The 19,682-nt window shown below is 43.5% G+C and overlaps 1 protein-coding gene across 2 annotated transcripts in view; it reads right to left on the bottom strand.

The window, feature by feature from the left end:
• The window catches only part of YPEL3 (yippee like 3), a 31,568-nt gene extending 11,907 nt beyond the window's left edge, over positions 1-19,661 (bottom strand). Inside the window, exons 1-3 of one of the 2 annotated variants that reach the window (XM_033944924.1) lie at positions 19,504-19,658; positions 16,791-16,965; positions 16,456-16,639 (exon numbers count right to left, since the gene is read on the bottom strand). In XM_033944924.1, the coding sequence (XP_033800815.1) occupies positions 16,456-16,575 (120 nt within the window). In that variant the 5' untranslated portion in view covers positions 16,576-16,639; positions 16,791-16,965; positions 19,504-19,658. Of the gene's footprint in view, positions 1-16,455; positions 16,640-16,790; positions 16,966-19,503 lie in introns of both variants that reach the window. The other variant, XM_033944923.1, reaches the window with a different exon arrangement.
• Positions 19,662-19,682: the final 21 nt, after the last annotated feature.

The following is a 19,682-nucleotide window of genomic DNA, read 5'->3' as shown; positions in this document are numbered from 1 at the left end:
TTCCTCTACAATCGCCCAAACCTATGGGGTTTCCCAGGGCTCGACCCTTTCTCCTCCTCTTTTCAATATCTTCCTGACCCCCCTCCTCATCCTAGCTCAAACCATAGGCTTTACAGTATTCACATATGCTGACGACATCCAATTACTTCATCCGCTAAATTCTACATCCCCTGAAGAAATAAATGAGATCAACCTGAAACTTGACAAAATCAGTTCCTGGCTCCAACAAAATAAACTGGCACTTAACATTTCTAAAACTACAGGTGTCCTCTTTCCCACCTCTACAGATGATCATCTCTGTGCTCCCATTAACATTGATTCCTCTCCTATTCAAATGGACAACAAAGTTAAGCTTCTTGGCGATATCCTCGATAAAGTTCTTACATTCCATCAGCAAATCAGTGCCGTAACACAAAAATGCTTTCAGAAACTACAACTCATCCGCTCTCTCTCTTCTCAATTCTCCCTCAATTAATATACTGGTCCATTCCTTTGTTATTTCGACCCTAGACTACTGTAACGCTCTCTACCAAGGCATAACCCAGAAAGAAATTTGTTGCGTCCAATTAATACAAAACACTGCAGTGAAACTAAACTACCATGCAAAAAAATTCAATCACGTCACTCCTCTCCTCTGCAAAGCACATCACACATCACCTTACCTATAAAATACTACTTCTTGCCTTCAAAACAACACTCCCATCAACCAACTTTCATTGAAAAACTTCAAATTCCGTATGCATCTTGTAGGATTCTTTGATCTAGTAATCAAAATCTATTCACCATCCCTTTGATAAGAGAACTCTTCTACGACCATACACCCCATCTAGGACACTCAGATCAACAAAACAGCATCTTCTGACCATTCCCTCCTTAAAAGTAATAGGCACTAGGAGATTTACTATTTTTTTCAGTTATAGCTCCTCAGCTCTGGAATAATCTACCAAACTATTTGTGTGGTGAAACCTCATTAGAAAAATTCAAAGGTTTTTTAAAAAAAGTTTCCTGTAGAAGGATGCATTTGAGACTAACAAGATAACCAGTTTACGGTTAAAATCTTATATTTTATATCCTAATAACCAGTTTTATTTAGCTCTCATTTATAGGACTCAAAAATTTGTTGTTCTTCTTTTTTCTCTCCTTCTTTATTCTCACTTTTTGTCCCCCTGATGTGTTACCCATAAAATGTTTCTCCATTTTCTTTAACGATTGTAATTCATCTCCCCTCTCCTTCTGTATCGGTACTAAATTTGTATGTATATATATTATTATTTTGTAGCAAAATGTCTCATGGTTTTTCCCCAAATTTTTTTTTAACTTGTAATACACTTTGAAATATTTGACATTGCATGCACAATAAATTTTAATAAAACTTGAAACTTGACACTACCCGCAAATCCATCTCCTCCGTTACTGCTCCCACCCTGTGGAATGCTCTTTCTGCCGACCTTCGATTAGAAAACTCTTTAGATAAATTTAAAATCAAACTCAAAACCTTCCTTTTTAAATACTCCTACACCCTGTAAACCCTGACTTCAATAACAATTGTTCCTCTTTTGCAGAACTTCTTTGACAATCAAAACGCTTCTTTTGAAGCAACCTCCCTACTCAAAATGTATTTCCCCCTTCCACTTTCCTCCCTTTATTTTTATTTTCCATCTCGATGTATTTAATAATTTTCCTCTCCCCGTTTTTCCCTTCCGTATCATGTACGTCAAAGCGTAAGTGCTTCCCTTTTAGCTTAGACATGTTTTATTTCTATTTTTTAATTTTTATATTCTATTTTATTGTTAACCGTTTAGATACCTGTATGATAAACAGTATATCAAAAATAAAGAAACTTGAAAAAGAGTTTACCAGGGTAAGTACATAATCTCTTTTTCCAGTATAATAGGTGAAACATTTTAGACAGATGGGACATACAAAAGAAGTCCCCAGAAAGCTAGGGTGGCCTTGCTGCGCCGGCCCGTAAGACCGAGGACCCAAAGGCAGAGTCGTGTCTTGCCACCACATCCACTCTGTAAAACCTGACACACGTGTATAGGGGAGCCTGCGTTTGACCCCTGCTTAACAGTAGGTGAGACCACTTCAGGGACGGCCCTGAGCTCCAAAGAAAACTATGCAGGCTGGCTAACAGGTACCCATTGGGATTAGCCCGTCAGCTACAGACTGAAGACTGTGTGTTCTCAGAGCTGAAAAAATGCTCCGAGAAAGGGACAAAAAAAAATACACTGAATAAGACAATAAAATGTGGAGAGAAGAACAAACATTCCTGCAGGCATGCGCTGAAGGAAGATCTGTAGGTGGAGCTAAAGATCCAGTGAAGTACAGCAGAGGCAACAGGAAAAGTCTGGAGTGGATTCCTTCTGCAGATGGCATGCTGCCATAGACACTACCCATCTGTATAGAATGTCTCACCTATTGCATTGGAACAAAGAATACAGAGGATAGGGGAGCTCGCCCACTCAGAAGGGATGACCTACCCTGCCTGCCTCAAGGCATATCCCTCTAAACATGCACAAGAAGTTTACATGGCAAGACAAGATCTCTTCTATACAGATGCATATGATCTAGCAGCCCCTACCATAATACAGCAAAAATTTCTGCTCTTCTCTCATCCATAATGAGAAAATTCTGGGTGAACAGTGAAAGTTATCTGTAGCATTCCCCCCCCCCAAACTCCCTTTCTGACATTTCCAATTCCCCCTCCTCTCCTCTTTATTCTCAGTATTTTGGCATAAGCTGTTTGGGGCAGGGACACGGAATCATCACTGAATATATCTACATAAATGGAAAAGGGGGCAATGTCTGGAAAGCAGTATATACTAGTGCTGCCCCGATTCAGGAAAAAATTTTTTGATTTGATTCGATTCAGCCTATTGAATCAAATTTTCGATTCGATTTTCCTGCCCGGGTGTGGTTTGTTTGTTTTTTCAAACATCTTGGTGGGTTTATTTTATAGCCTCTTTACCCCCTTTGCCCTCTCCTACCCGCACTGGTGCTGTGGTGTAAACAAAATAAATAAACAAAAAAGACTTTTCCTCTCTCTGTTAAATCCCATTTCACGTTGTAGTCTTAACACCAACTCTGGCAGGATACACATTTCAAATCTGACATGTTCTAATCACAAAACAGAAAATAAAATTATTTTTTCTACCTTTTGCTGTCTGGTCTTTATTCAAATCATGTTGATCCCAGGCTCTGGTTGTCTTCTGATAACTCGCTTCCTAGGGACTCCTTCTTTCTCCGTGCTAACCATTCATCTGTGTTCTCCTCTTCCATTTCCCTTCCTTTCCCCTGGTCTGGCATCTGTCTCTTTCCCCCCATGCCCTGACATCTCTCCCTCCATGGTCTAGTATCGCCTTTCCTTTCCCTCCCTCCAAGGGTCTTGGCATCTCTCTTTCCTCTCCTCTCCCTTCATGGTTTTCCTTCTCCCTCTTTCCCTCTCTCTCCCCAATTGGGTGCAGCAGCAGCAACAGCAGCAGAATTTCTCTTCCCCCTTCCCCTCTCACTCTTCTCCTCCACTGCTCTCCCCTCAGTCCTGCTGCAGCTTTCCCTCTTCCATTTTAAGTCCAGCATCACTCTCCTCTGTTCCCAATCCAGCAGCACCTCTCCCTCTCATCTCCCTTCACCACTCAGCTCCAACAGCACCTCTCCTTCCCTTATATTTCCATTTCCCCCACTGACTAGCTGCAGCATCTCTCCTTTCCACCCCCAGGGCCATCAGCACCTCTCCTCTCCGACTAGAAGCAGTACCTTACCCACTCACCTCCCAGGTCTAGCAGCACCACTCCCTCTTATCTCCCAGGTCCATCGGCACCACTCCCCCCTCCCGATTAACAGGCTCTCATTGGCTTTCACCGGCTTGGGGATTCCCCGGCCTGACTCAGCACAGCCTAAAGTTCTGTGTTCAATTCCAGCCATAGAAAGTAAAAAATACCCCCCCCCCCCCCGAAAAACCAGCCGATTTTTCAAACCCTCCCCGTAACACTAGCCTGGACTAGCAGCTGCATCGTTCTCTCCTTATTGTAATTTGCCTGACAGCTTCTGTAGCTTTAGCAAGTCCATTCCCTTCTGCAGCTTTGGGGATTTTGCTAGGTTGTCCCACCTCCGATGATGTAACTTCCTTCTTCCTCGGAGGCGGGATGGCCTAGCAGAGGCCCCGAGGCTGCTAGAGGGAATTGACAAAAGTGGTAGTAAGTAAGAAGTAGGGAACTACAGGCCAGTAAGTCTGAGTTCTATGGTAAGTAAATTAATGGAAACACTTAAAACAGAGAACAGTGACGTTTCTGGAATCTAGTGGGTTACAGAACCCGAGGCAACATGGATTCACTAGAGGCAGGTCTTGTCAGACAAATCTGATCAATTCCTTTGACTGGGTGACAAGAGAATTGGATAGAGGGAGTGTAGCAGATTCTTTGACACTGTTCCACACAGGCATCTAATAAATAAATTGAGTGCCCTCATTATGGGCCCCAAAGTGACGGACTGGGTCGGAAACTGGTTAAGTAGAAGGTGACAGAGAACAGTAGTCAATGGATATCGTTCGAAGGGAAAGGATGTGCCTCAAGGTTTGATTCTTGGGCCTGTTCTTTTGAACATTTTTAGAAGCGATATTGCAGAAGGACTATCAGGTAAGATTTGCCTCTTTGAGAATGATACCAAAATCTGCAATATAGTAACACCCTTGATGATGTGAATAGCATGAGGAAGGACCTAGTGAAGGTTGAACAATGGTCTGCAATATGGCAGCTAAGATTTAATACTAAGAAATGCAAAGTCATGCATTTGGGCTGCAAAAACCTGAGGGAACGGTACAGCTTAGGGATTAAGAACATTTGTGCATGAAAGAAGAACGGGACTTGGGTGCGATAGTATGTGAAGATCTTAAGGTGGCGAACCAGGTTGAAAAGGCAACAGCAAAAACTAAAAGGAAGTTAGGGTGCATAGGGAGAGGTATGGTCAATAAGAAAAAGGAGGTATTTATGCCCCTGTATAAGACTCTGGCGAGACCTCATTTAGAATATTGTGTACAATTCTGGAGACTGCACCTTCAAAAAGTTATGAACGGGATGGAGTCTGTCCAGAGGAAGGCTACTAAAATGGTCAATGGTCTTCATCATAAGGCGTATGGGAAAAGACTTAATATGTATACTTTAGAGGAAAGGCAGGAGAGGGGAGATATGATAGATACATTTGAATACCTACATGGCATAAATGTGCATGAGGTAAGCCTCTTTCATTTTAAAGGAAGTTCAGGAATGAGAGGGCATACGATGAAGTCAAGAGGTGACAGGCTCAGGAGTAACCTAAAGAAATACTGTTTTACAGAAAAGATGGTAGATACATGGAATAGTCTCCCGGTAGAGGTGGTGAAGACAAAGGCTTTGTCTGAATTCAAGAAAGTGTGGGACAAGCATGTGGGATCTCTTAGGGAGAGCAGGAAATAGCAAATGCTGTGGACGGGTAGACTGGATAGGCCATTTGGCCTTTATCTGCTATCATGTTTCTATCACCTTGGTATAACTGGGTGTATCATGCTCTTAACACATTTTCTGGGTTTTGGCCAATCTGTTAGAGAGAGAAAGAATGCGATAGTGCGAGATCAGTTTCCCTGTGTAAATATTTACATATGAAAACACAAAGCTTTATACAAACAAGTATGGCGTTTACATTGTTTATAACCAACATATGCTTAATATCTATGCATTTTATACAGTTTTATTTTTATACACACATATATAGATAGATATGCGCACAAAACACAGGACTACCCTGTGAGGAGGTAGGACAGTTAGACGAGGACACCTTACAGGAACTGTGGAGCCTCAGGGAGGAGGTGAAGCGCTTGAGGAGCATCAGGGAAGACGAGGCCTTCATCGATGGTGTCATCCAGGAGCTGTCCCATATCACAGACCAGACCCATGACAAGTCCATCCCCGTGACACCCAAACCTCCAGCTTTAGATTCAACAATTGGGGTACAGGAAATGATTGGAGATGCTGGATCCTGGCAGCTGGTAACCTCTTCCTCTTCTTTCTTTTCTCACAAACAGGGTAGTTCTACATCAACCCCACAACTCACCCTAAGAAACAGATTCCAGATCTTACAAGATGGAACTGCTGAGGAGGTACCAGAAGAGGCTCAAGAAGATACCCAGCACATAACTTCAGTTCAGGAGCTCACGGTTCAGCCCCCACGGAAGAAGCGCAGAGTGGTGGTCATTGGGACTCCATGCTGCGGGGCACTGAGGGACCAATCTGCAGACCGGATATGCATTCCAGGGAGGTCTGCTGTCTCCCTGGAGCCAAGATCAAAGATGTCACCACCTGTCTAGATAAACTTCTAAAACCTCATGATCATTTCCCTATGCTTCTCATCCATGTAGGTACGAACGACACTGCCAGGAGCACCTCGGAGAACATACCCGAAGACTTCGGAACCCTGGGTAAGAAGTTAAAGCAGATAGGAGCACAGGTGGTCTTCTCATCGATCCTCCAAGTAAGAGACAACGGCAAAGCCAGAGAAGAGCGTATCAAATGGACTAATGAGTGGCTTCGCAGATGGTGCATAGAGATGAACTTTGGATTTCTAGACCACGGAGACGCGCTACAGGGACTGCAGGGACCAGACGGACTCCACCTGACCAGGAGAGGTAAAAACGTATTTGGACATCGACTAGCCCGCCTACTTCGTAAGGCTTTAAACTAGGTAAGTTGGGGGAGGGTATCCACTCACATTCCAGAGCAGTAAGAAACTATCCTGAGGTGGCGAGCCACAACCACACTTCTGAGTCCAAGGTAAGTACCCATACTATACAAGATAAAATGGGAGTCACACTAAATCAGAAGGGAATCTCTTCACAGGGACTAAACAATAATAAGGTATGGAGGGCAATGTATGTTAATGCACACAGTTTGGGCAACAAAATTCTGGAATTGGAGACTGAAATAATGAACGCAGACCTAGATGTGGTGGCAATATCTGAGACTTGGTTCACGGACTCGCACGGGTGGGATATGGTTATACCGGGCTACAACTTGCTTCGTCGAGACAGAGAGGGAAAGTTAGGAGGAGGGGTAGCACTATACATTAAAGAAAACATCAAGACTACCAGAATCACAGATGTTAGATACTCCGGGGAATCCCTCTGGGTGAACCTGGCCAGAGGGAACGAAAAATGCTTATACCTTGGTGTGGTATATAGACCTCCTAGACAACAGGAAGACAAAGACATAGAACTGATCGAGGATATAGAGAACATCACTTTGCGCGGGGACACAGTTCTGCTAGGAGACTTCAACATGCCCGATGCAGATTGGAACACACTCTCTGCGACTACCTCTGGCAGCAGAAGAATATTAACCTCCATAAAGGGAGCACGACTCAAACAAATGGTACTGGAGCCCACTAGAAACCAGGCGATACTAGACCTGGTACTCACCAACGGAGACAGCGTCACAGAAGTATTGGTAGGAGATACGCTGGCCTCCAGCGACCATAACATGGTATGGCTTAACCTCAGATGGGGTTTCTCTAGATCAAATACAGTGACGAGAGTCCTCAACTTTAAAGGCACAGACTTCGAACGCATGGGAGATTTTGTCCACCGGGAGCTGCAAAACCAAGCACAAACCGACAACGTGGAGAATATGTGGTCGACTCTGAAATCCACCCTGCATGAAGCAACAAATCGCTATGTAAAAACGGTCAGCAAAAGTCGGAGAAACAAGAGACCCCAGTGGTTCAGTACTGAAATTTTGGACCTCGTTAAGGAGAAGAAAAAAGCATTTATCGCCTACAAACATTTAGGAAAGCAGGAGGCAAAAGAAGACTATCAGGACAGGTCTAAAGCTGTCAAGAAGGCAGTCAGAGAAGCCAAGCTCCGAATAGAGGAGAATCTAGCGCGGAACATTAAGAAAGGGGATAAATCCTTCTTTAGGTATATTAGTGACAGGAAAAGAAACAAAGATGGGATAGAACGACTCAGGAAATTGGACGGGAATTATGCAGAATCGGATTCCACTAAGGCCGAGCTACTAAATGAATACTTCTGCTCGGTTTTCACCTGTGAGGCACCGGGATCCGGTCCACTTTTATAGACAAGGGAAAGCCAGAAAGACCCGCTTCAAGACTTCAAGTTTATGCCCAGTAGCGTCTACTGCGAACTTTCAAGACTCAAAGTGAACAAAGCCATGGGACCAGACAACCTACACCCCAGGGTGCTCAGAGAGAGTTGAGTGAAGTCCTGGCGGAACCATTGTCTGTGCTCTTCAATCTCTCCCTAAGCACGGGAAGAGTCCCCTTGGACTGGAAAACAGCTAACGTTATTCCACTCCACAAAAAGGGCTGCAGGACAGAGATGGCAAATTACAGACCGGTAAGTCTCACATCCATAGTATGCAAGCTCATGGAAACACTGATCAAACAGAAACTTGATACAATACTGGATGAAGAAAATCTACGTGATCCCCATCAACATGGATTTACCAAGGGCAGGTCCTGCCAATCAAATCTGATTAGCTTCTTCGACTGGGTAACAAGACAACTGGATGCCGGGGAGTCCCTGGACTTCAGCAAAGCTTTTGATAGCGTCCCACACCGCAGGTTATTGAACAAGTTGAAATCGCTGGGATTAGGGGAAACACTAGCTGCATGGGTTAAGGATTGGCTGAGCGGTAGAATTCAGAGGGTGATGGTAAATGGTACCCCATCCAAAACATCAGATGTGACCAGTGGAGTGCCACAAGGCTCGGACTTAGGTCCAATCCTATTCAACATATTCATAAGTGATATGACCCAAGGGCTCAGAGGAAAAATATCATTGTTCGCCGATGACGCCAAACTGTGCAACATAGTAGGTAAAAGCACTATGCCTGACAGTATGACGCAGGACCTACTACTATTAGAACAATGGTCATCGACTTGGCAGCTCAACTTCAATGCTAAAAAATGCAAAGTGATGCACCTGGGTAAAAGAAATCTGTGCAGGACTTACACGTTAAATGTTTCCCCTGTGTTTTGCGTGCGTTGCGAGACCTTAGTTAGGACCACGGAAGAACGGGATTTAGGAGTAATCATTAGTGATGACATGAAAACTGCCAATCAAGTGGAAAAGGCTTCCTCCAAGGCAAGGCAAATGATGGGTTGTATCCGTAGAGGTTTTATCAGCAGGATGCCAGAGGTCATAATGCCACTGTACAGGTCCATGGTGAGACCTCATTTGGAATATTGTGTTCAATTCTGGAGACCACATTACCGGAAAGATGTGCTGAGAGTTGAGTCAGTTCAGCGGATGGCCACCAGGATGGTCTTGGGGCTCAAGGATCTTCCGTATGAAGTAAGGCTGAATAAATTGCAGCTGTACTCACTTGAAGAACGAAGAGAGAGAGGAGACATGATTGAGACATTTAAATATATCACGGGTTGTATCGAGGTGGAAGAGGATATCTTTCATCTTATGGGACCTTCGTCCACCAGAGGGCATCCGCTGAAAATCAGGGGAGGGAAATTTCATGGGGACTCCAGAAAGTATTTCTTCACTGAGAGGGTGGTCGATCATTGGAATGAACTCCAACGGCAGGTGATTGAGGCCAACAGCGTGGCAGATTTCAAAAATAAATGGGATATTCATGTGGGATCTCTAATGAGGTAAGGGCAGGAGGTTGGTGAGCAAACTCATGGGGGAAGGGTCACTGGAGTGGGCAGACTTGATGGGCTTTGGCCCTTTTCTGCCGTCATTTTTCTATGTTTCTATGACTGTTTTGGAAGCTTTCAGTACCTTAAAAACATTTAAATATCTGGTGTTTTCAGTTCCTCTTATGCTAGAAAAAGACAGCAAGATTGTAAAACAGGTGAACCCACAGGAGAGTCAAGGCTCATTTTCAAATTAAATCTAATAGCTGAGGCGCATTCATACCTGATGAGTTGTCCATCTTTACTAGACTGTAAGCTCCCTGGTCTGCATAATGGGTCAGGTCCTCCATTCCCTGAGCTGACTGGGAGGTGCTGTGGAGAAAGTATTCACAGCTCCCCGGCAGAAGCAATACAAATCATACGGCCGCATGAAGGACTAGAGCCAACACCCTAATCTCAGCAAACGCAGGTGGGCTAGATGTCTTTGGACAACAGCCTCACTAACTTATGTGGCTGTGGGGGAGATCACTTCAAAATGCTGGCAATATGGAAAGAGGAACATCTGTTGGTTGAAGCATCAACCCTGCTAGAATTAAAGCTGAAGCGAAGACTCAAAACAAGTCTATTAGCAGACTTAGTGGGGGGGGGAGGGGAAGCACTTTTAGAGGATTTTGAGCATTCTTGGAATGGATATGGAAGATGATACTTGGAAGGGGCTGTGAGGTTAGGTAAGAAACAAGATGGAGATAGGTGGAATTGATGTTGAGCATACAGATTTCCATATACAACTCATGTTTATTGGCATTTGAAATACCACCCTATCTTGGAGAAGTTCAGGGTGGTGTACAATGTTCTACCTTAAGTGGAAGAATCTCAACCAGGCAACTGAACGAGCCACTTAACTGCTCCTGTTACATTGAACATAAGTGGCTGCATGGAGGGGCCCCTCATCATAAGATTTTGGCAATAAATAACTGCAATATAAAGATGTGAGCCTCCCCACCTTGGGTAGTGATGAATGAAGGCTCACATCATCATCCAAGAGGCCAGCTTCAATTATACCTGGAAGCCAAAGGCAGCAGAAGGAAATGGCTAGGCCCCAAAAAAATATTTTGGAAGGATTAAAGTTCACGGTCTCTTGCAAATATCAGGGGAACTAAATACAAATGAGTCCTACCTGCTTAATGCATTACACATATCAGCATTATGACTTTATAGGAGTTTGATGATTGCTTTTGTGCTATATCATATGTTAAAAATATCAGTAAGAAATCCAAAGCCAGAAAGGGGATAATTTCCGATGATGATCCATGCTGTAGCACCCCTGATTTACTTAAGAATTGCCATATTGGGACAGACCAAAATGTCCATCAAGCCCAATATCCTGATTCCAACAGTGGCCAACCCAGGTCCCGAGTACCTTGCTAGATCCCAAGTAGTAAAACAGATTTTATGCTGCTTATCCCAGGAATAAGCAGTGGATTTCTCCAAGCCATCTCAATAATTATCCAAACTTTTTTTTTTTTTTAACTCTGCTAAGCCAACTGATTTCACATTCTCCGGCAACAAATTCCAGAGTTTAATTACACGTTGTGTGAAGAAATATTTTCTACGATTTATTTTAAATCTACTTACTTAGTGCGTGTCCCCTAATCCTAGTATTTTTGAAAAAAAAGAGTAAACAATCACCCTTTCCACTCCACTCATATTACCCCCGAGCCATCTCTTCTCCAAGATGAAGAGCCCTAAACGCTTTAGTCTTTCCTCATAGGGAAGTCGACCCATCCTTTTTATCATTTTCATCACCCTTCTCTGTACCTTTTCTAATGTCGCTATATCTTTTCTGAGATACAGCGACCAGAACTGCACACAGTATTTGAGGTGCGGCTGGACTGTAGAGCGATACAACAGCACTATAACACTTTCATCTTTATTTTCCCTTCTTTTCCTTGATAATTCCTCTTTGCTTTTTTAGCCACCACCACGCATTGAGCTGAGGGCTTCGACATATCATCAACGATGAGGCCGAGATCCTTTTCTTGGGCAGCGACTCCTCAAGTGGAACCCTGCATCATGTAGCTATAGTTCAGGTTCCTCTTTCCCACATGCATCGCTTTGCACTTGCTCACATTAAGGACTCCTGTATTAAGCTGCGCTAGCGTTTTTAGCACGCGCTAACCCCTAACACCAGCTCTATGGAGGCGTTAGCGTGTAGTGCGCGCTAAGCGCAAGCTAAAACCGCTAGCGCAGCTTAGTAAAATGAGTTCTAAACATCATCTGCCATTTTGACGTTCAGTCTCCCAAGGTCCTCTTGCAATTTTTCACAATCCTCTTGCAATTTAACAACAACTTTTGAACAACTTTGTGTCATCAGCAAATTTTAATTATTTCACTAGTTATTCCTATCTCTAGATCAAGTTTCAAGTTTATTAAAAAAAATTTTAGACCGCTTATTCAGGTTTCTAAGCAGTTTGCAATGTAAAATGACATAAAAACACATAAAAACAAGGGATACTAAATAACATCCAAACATAGCAAAAGGTTTCGATGAAATGTACGGAACTACCTCAAACAATAGGGTAATGGGGAGGAACCCTACAATTATTATAGAAAAGGAGCGACATAAAAGGGAAAAACAATAGGTTAGGGGGAAAAACACCGATAAGTATGTTAAAAAGCAGCAGTCCCACCCCTGGGAAACCCCACTATTTACCCGTCTCCAATCAGAATATTGACCATTTAAACCTACTCTCTGTTTTCTGTCTTTCAACCAGTTCGAAATCCATAATAGGACATCACCTCCTATCGCATAACTTTCTTATTTCCTCAGAAGTCTTTCATGAGGTACTTTGTCAAATGCCTTTTGAAAATCCAAACACACAATATCAACCGGCTCACCTTTTTCCACATGCTCAGTCACCCCTTCAAAGAAATGCATTAGATTGGCGAGGCAAGGTCTCACCTAACTAAATCCATGTTGGCTTTCTCTCGTTAATCCATGCTTATGTATATGTTCTGTCATTGTGTTGTTAATAGTCTCTACCATTTTGCCCGGCACTGACATCAAACTCGCCGATCCATAATTTCCTGGATCACTTCTGGATCCCTATTTAAAAATCGGCATCACGTTGGCTACCCTCCAGTCTTCTGGTACTATGTTGGGTTTTAAAGAAAAATTACAAATGACTAACAATTTCCTCAAGTTAATTTTTCAATTCTATCAGCACTCTGGAATGTATACCATCCAGTCCAGGCAATTTGCTTCTGTTCAGTTTGTCAAATTGGCCTATTACATCTTCCAGTGTTACAGAAATTTGTTTGAGTTTCTCTGATTCATCAGAATTGAATACCATTTCTGGCACTGGTAACTCTTCCACATCTCCCTTGGTGAAGACCAAAGCAAAGAATTCATTTGCTCCCTCTTCAACAAAGCCGTGCAGCAACAGCCCCGAAGCCCTTTAAATCTTTATGGGCTTCGGGGCTGTTACTGCGCGGCTTTGTAGAAGAGGGGGTTAATCATGTCATCAGTGAAGCAGCACAGGGAAGGCCCCGGCGGGAAAAGGCCATGATGCAGCCTGTTTAAAATGCTACCGACACTGTTGTTAGGAGGGAGGTACGTCGGTCTCTACGGTGGGAGGGTCGGCAGGATTCGGATGGGAGGGAGAGATGGAAATATGGGAGGGTCAGCGGGGGTTCGGCTGCACGGGGGGATGGGAGGGAGGGATAGAAAGATACTTGCTCAAAGGTTCTGTTGCACAGGGGTATGGGAGGGAGGGATAGAAAGATGCTGCAGACTGAAGGCACAAGGGGATGGGTGAGAGGGGGAGGAAGATGCTGCACATGTGGGGGAGAGAAAGGAAAGAGAAGAATTGGGGTGAAGGAGAAGGGAGAGCTGATCATTTTACATTAAAAAAAATAAGACATACCCTGAAAAGAAGCCCTAGCGCATTTTTTGGACCCTAAATTAAATATGACACTATCTTATTTTGGGGGAAACACGGTAGTTTGTATCCCGGTATGACAGTGTCCTGTTATCTTCCTTCCATCAGGTCTCAGAGATGCCTATTATAATCTATCTTTTCATTTAGTGCAATATATTCCATCTCTCCCATCTTGTTTCTTAGGCTTCTGGCATTTGCATAGACATTTCAAACAATGTTATTGTCATATCTACTGTATTTACAATTTACTCAGCAGTTGGCATGGATAATTGGCAATCTTTAAAATCAGGCTGCTCTATATTTAAGGAAACCTGGTCTACTGTGGCCGGTATTGCAATCTCACTATCAGAATGCTCTATCTTCCCTTTTATGATGATATCTTTTAAAGATATCTTGTTCCAAACCATGCTCTTTTGAGCGACTGTCGGCCTTCCCCTATTTTCTAGTTTAAAAGCTGCTCCATCTCCTTTTTAAATGTTGATGCCAGCAGCCTGGTTCCACACCTGGCTAAGGTGGAACAGGCTCCCCCCTTCCCCAGTATGGCACCCAGTTTCTAACAAATCTGAAACCCTCCTCTGCAGCATCGCCTCATCCTCGCATTGAGACTCTGGAGCTCTGCCCGTCTCTTGGGTCCTGCACGTGAAACAGGAAGCACTTCTGAAAATGCTATCCTGGAGGTTCTGGATTTTAACTTCCTAACTTAACCCTCCCACCTTTTACAAAGCCGTGCTAGCAGATGCCGCTGCGGTAACCTCCCCAAAGCCCATAGGGATTTAAAAGGCTTCAGGGCTTTTGCTGCTCAGCAGCCACTAGCACAACTTTGTAATAAAGGGGGAGAAGGAGGGTAAGAGCCTAAATTTAGCTTCCAGGACCTCCCTATCACATTTCTTTATGTCACTGGTACCCACATGCACCAAGAGAGCAGACTCCTTCCCAGCACTATCTAAAATCTTGATAACAAAGTCATCATTAAAAAAAAAAAACACTAAATCATTTCAGGAACAAATAATCTTAATAAATCTGTTAAGCATGATTGCTGAAGCATAAAACACCAGCCTGTAGAAAACAAAGCACCAGCACTTATCTGCCCCTGCCTGCCTGTGTCTATCCCCCTCCACTCCAGGGATTGGGCAGTTTAATGATTAATAGAGAAAGTTTGGAAACAGGCTTTGGGAGCTGCTGTGGCAGGTGCAAATGGCTAAGCCAGAGAAAGCTGGCTTGGGCTCATCTATCCATTCCCGAGCCCTGCAGGGGAGAGACTGCAGCAAGGACCCAATGACCTTCCTTAAATGCGCTCTCTCTCGCCTCAGCCCTACTCTACTCCTCTCTCTTGGCGTGGTTACAGCATTAAAAAGAATGTTTCTATCAAAGTTCACCCATGAGCAGATGCAAAATCCAGACTGGGTTTCCCCACCGATTTCAAGGTGCTGTTTGACCAGAGTGGGAATTGGTGCTGTAGAGAAATGCTAACTCTTTATGTGAGGATAATCTGTTACTACCTTGCTTTCCTAGCAGCCAAATCCACAAATAGACCTAGCTGTTTTCCACACACTGGGACACAGCTGGCCTAGGATGATGCACACCCCACGCACCTAACCCAATTCCTTCCTGTTGCTGCTAGCCAACACTCCAGGGTCAAATATAGACTAGAGGTCTGCACGGGAACGGGGATCGTGGGAATCCCCCCCTAACCCACGGGACTCCCACAGAGACCCCCCTCTAGCCAACGGGACTCCCACGGGGATGGAAGGCTTTGGAAGCAGGGTTCGTCCATATAATATAATGGACACGTCAGCCTTAGTAAAAGAGGGGGGTTTATAAGTTAATTACCTGAACAGAAAACAAAAAAGAGTTCCACCAAAGAGGTTCCACAAGGAAAACAGCAGCGCAAACACAAAAGAAACTGTGGAATTGATGATCATGTCAGAAGTAATTGCTGCTTTTTATGGGGATGGGCAGGGATGGAGGTAATTCCTTGCGGGGATGGGTGGGGACGGAGAGGATCCTGATGGGGACAGAGAGAATCCTGGTGGGAACGCAGGGATGGGTGGGATTTCTGTCCCCATGCAACTCTCTAATATAGACCTGTGTGGGGTGTGATCTTTATCGACTGGATTCCTCCCTGGCCCAGCTGCATCTTCTGCACCTACATAAAAGTGGCTCTTGCCTGACCTAATGCCGGCAGGCAGCTGGCTATGTGTTGATGTCCTCATCTATATTATTTCATTTATTTAAAAAAAATGTATAGCCTGCTGCATCCACAGTTCTGTGTGGGTTACATAAGAACACACACAATAAAATTATTAACATTTATTTTCACCATTTCTATATATTGTATTGAAGGCACATTGAACTTCCCTCTCTATCCCAAATAGGCTTACAATCTAAATTAAAGTGCCTAAGAAATAAAGGGATCCTTTTACAAAGCCACGTTGGTGATTTAACACGCGTAATAGCACGCACTAATTTGCCGGCTGTGCTAGCCGCTATCGCCTCCTCTTGAGCAGGCGGTAGTTTTTCGGCTAGCGCTAAAAATGTGCGTGTGATAAAGCCGCTAACGCAGCTTCGTAAAAGGAGCCCAAAGAGTATGAAATATATTATATACGCTTAAATATTTATTATATTAAAAAAAAAAAGTATAAAAAACACTATCATATACAAAATAAAAGAAATAAAGCAGAAAGGCAGAAATAAACATAACCTAGCATAAAAATCAATATTATAACACATTCTGAGTTTTGTATACCATTGCTACACCACAGGAAGTAAGAGAAAACTTCCTGTTTAGGTCAACTGTTCAAACTCTCCCCAGATATCCATGGGCTTTTTTGATGCCTATTCCCCTATCTTTCCCTTGCTATAATTAATGCCTGGTTACCTTAGATATAAGGTCATCATGGTTGGCCAAGTGTGCTCTGCAGTGCACACAGCTATACCTCCGGCTGCAGTTGTCCAGATATGCCTGAAAAGTCTTAGGCTTTGTGAGTCTCACCATCATGGACACAATCAGGAGAAGATTGCGGCTTCTGACTTCCTGCAGTTGTTAGAGGTTGCTGAAGCAGCTTAAAATTAAAAAAAAAGCAGAAGAGAAAGGTGACAGTAATCTCGGAGGTCACAGATAATGGATAGTAATACCACTTCCCCACAGTTAGGCATTGTCATGTCACACACAGGACCAAAAAAAAGTAAGTCAGAGAAGTTCCCAGGACTTACTCTGAAATTTGTACAAGTCTTCCTTTTGCACCTCAGCTCCAATGCCCATCTCTGTGTGTGTGTTTCTCTCTCTCTGCGCTTCTATCTGTTGACCCTCAATCTTTTTTCTGTAACGACTTCCCATAGGCCTTGGATGTATGCAGCATTTTGAGGTTATGTCCCCAGTTCCTGTCCCCTAAAATGGTTATACAGTAATGATTTATAAATACAAGAGCCCAATGGAATCCAAGGAGGAAGGGGTGCAAGAGACAAATTCAGACAGAAACAGAGAGAAACTGCAGTCGTCAAGAAAGGAAAAGCCACACTCCAGGGGGAAGTCCAGGATACAGAAACAGAGCTCAAAATCAGCTCTTGAAGCCACCCAAAGACTATTTTTTCTTGTTGTGTATGAGTAAATACATATAAAATAGAGGACTATGAAGTACCCTATATATATGATTATAAAGGAACCCTGAACATATCATATTTATAGGTCAGTGGTTCCCAAACCTGTCCTGGGGGACCCCCCAGCCAGTCAGGTTTTCAAGATATCCCTAATGAATATGCATGAGAGAGATTTGCATACCTGTCACTTCCATTATATGCAAATCTCTCTCATGCATATTCATTAGGGATATCTTGAAAACCTGCCTGGCTGGGGGTCCCCCAGGACAGGTTTGGGAACCACTGTTATAGGTGAAACATAAAAGCATTCTAACAGTAGGGGAAGTTAGGGGGAGGGAGGGAGGGATGGATGAACAATCAGAAAATAGCAAAGCAGGATGATGTTACAATTTATAAAGTGATAGGAAACTCCTATCTGTGTATATAAATACTGGCAGCTACAGATCCTGACATCAGCAGTTCACAGCTCACTGAGCCACCCCCCACGCAATTGTCAGCATTTTCACAAGGCCTTAGAAACGAGAAAGTGATGGAGTAGAGGAGACGTCTAATGGACTGGGTGTTACAGAGAGGAATGTTAAAGATAGGTTGAGGGGGAAAGCTACAGATGGCAGAATTCTGAAGAAGGGGGCATTACAGAGGAATTTGATTGGGATGAGGTGGTACAAATGAGATGGGGAAAGGGACTTTTTGTGCTGCCAAAAACCGAGCTCCAGGTCTGAAGTCTGCCTTGTGCTCTGGTTAAACATCAGAATCCTGAGCTTATTATTTACAAAGGATTTTCCCCTCCCCCCTACCTTCCTGGAACACAGAATAAAGAGAATAGAGGAAGCTTGCCCACTCAAGGAATGGCCTACCTTGCTGCCTCATGGTATATCCCTCTGAACATGCACAAAACATTTTACGTGGCAAAATAAGATCTCTTTTATACAGATACATATGATATAGCCCCTATCATAATATAGCAAAGATCTCTCTCCTTCCCCTATCCCAAATGAGGAAACGAAGTAGACTTTTCCCGATATTTCCAATTTTCCCTCCTCCCCTCTCCTTTCCAGGTTCAACATTTGGCGTGATAAACTGTTTGGGACAGGGACAGAGAATAATCACCTTGGTACAACTGGGTGTACCATGCTCTTAACATATTTACTAGGTCTTGGCCAATCTGTTACACAGAGAGAGATCAGAGTTTCCCTGTGTAAATATTTAAACAAGGAAACATACACAAAGCTTTATACAAACAAGTAGAGTGTTTACATTTTTTTTATAGCATATAAAGGCATACATGGTATATATATATTTTATGCAGCTTTATTTTTATGCACACGTACATACGAAATAGATATGTGCACAAAAACAAACGACTGTTTTTGGAAGCTTTCAGTACCTTAAAAACATTTGTAATATCTGGTGCTTTCAGTTCCTCTTATTCTGAAAAAGGAAAGCCAAATTCTAACATAGGTGAACCCACAGGAGAAAGAACCAGGGCTCATTTTAAAATCAAATCTAAGAGCTGAGGCGCCTTCACACCTGAAGACTTATCCGTCTTCTCTAGACTGTAAGCTCCACGGAGCAGGGTCTGTCTGAATAATGTGTCTGTATACACAGCTCTGTAAACGTCCCTAGAGCACAACAATAATAATGGCAGGGAGGGATCCGAGACAGGCAGGGGTTAAAGTCAGGGCATGTTGTGGCCAGAATAAGGAAGAAACCCACAACATGCTAACAGAAACGGAAAGCCACAACCAGCTTAAATCTACCTTATTTTGAGAACACAGGAAGTGAAGCAGCAGCAGCAGCAAAATGAAGCTTAAGAGCACAACAAACTGGGTTGTTGCTTTTGGGGTTTTTAAAAAAATTATTATTATTATTATTATTATTACAAAATCAGCTGCAGCTGGGGAATGGAGTATCCTGCAGCGCTGGGCCTCAACAAAGAGAAAACTGTTTGCTCTGCACCTTTTCTCAGAAAAGCAGCAATTTGCAGTCAGCAAAACAACCTTTCCACCCCTCTTTTTAAACAAAAATACTTAATCCCCCCTCCAGTTCTAATCTTTGCTTTTCTTCTTTAGGAGGTGATTTTTGTGTGTGTGTCGCCTGATATGATTAGGAGTTTTCTTTTTGCAAAAGAGGAATCAAGAAGAAAGCGCAGATAGAGGATCAACTGATCCAGCCGGCAGACACAAGCACGCTTTTTAGCTTATTTATTTCCTTTTAGAAAGTCTAGGGGCTTTGCTAAATACGTTGCCACGTCTTTACTTCCCGAGTGCTGCAACCTAGGTCTAAACCTGCATTGCCGGCCTCTATTTCCCTCGGCTGCAGAACTCACCTGGGCGGGCTGTAAGCGGCCGATCTAGGGGTTTTATCCCTTGACTTAAATACGTCTATTGCCTCGGAAAGATTTGCCTTTAGAAAAGCAATAGTGACGCCATCAGCTGTCCCTCGGCTCCTTGTTTACACAGAAATGCCTTCCCCACTGCCCTCGTTTCATAACATCAACAAGGCTTG

Source organism: Geotrypetes seraphini, chromosome 5 (assembly GCF_902459505.1).
Source record: "Geotrypetes seraphini chromosome 5, aGeoSer1.1, whole genome shotgun sequence".
NCBI lineage: Eukaryota > Metazoa > Chordata > Amphibia > Gymnophiona > Dermophiidae > Geotrypetes > Geotrypetes seraphini.
Note: the sequence above shows the minus strand (reverse complement) of the source record. Positions and strands in the feature narration are given on the sequence as shown.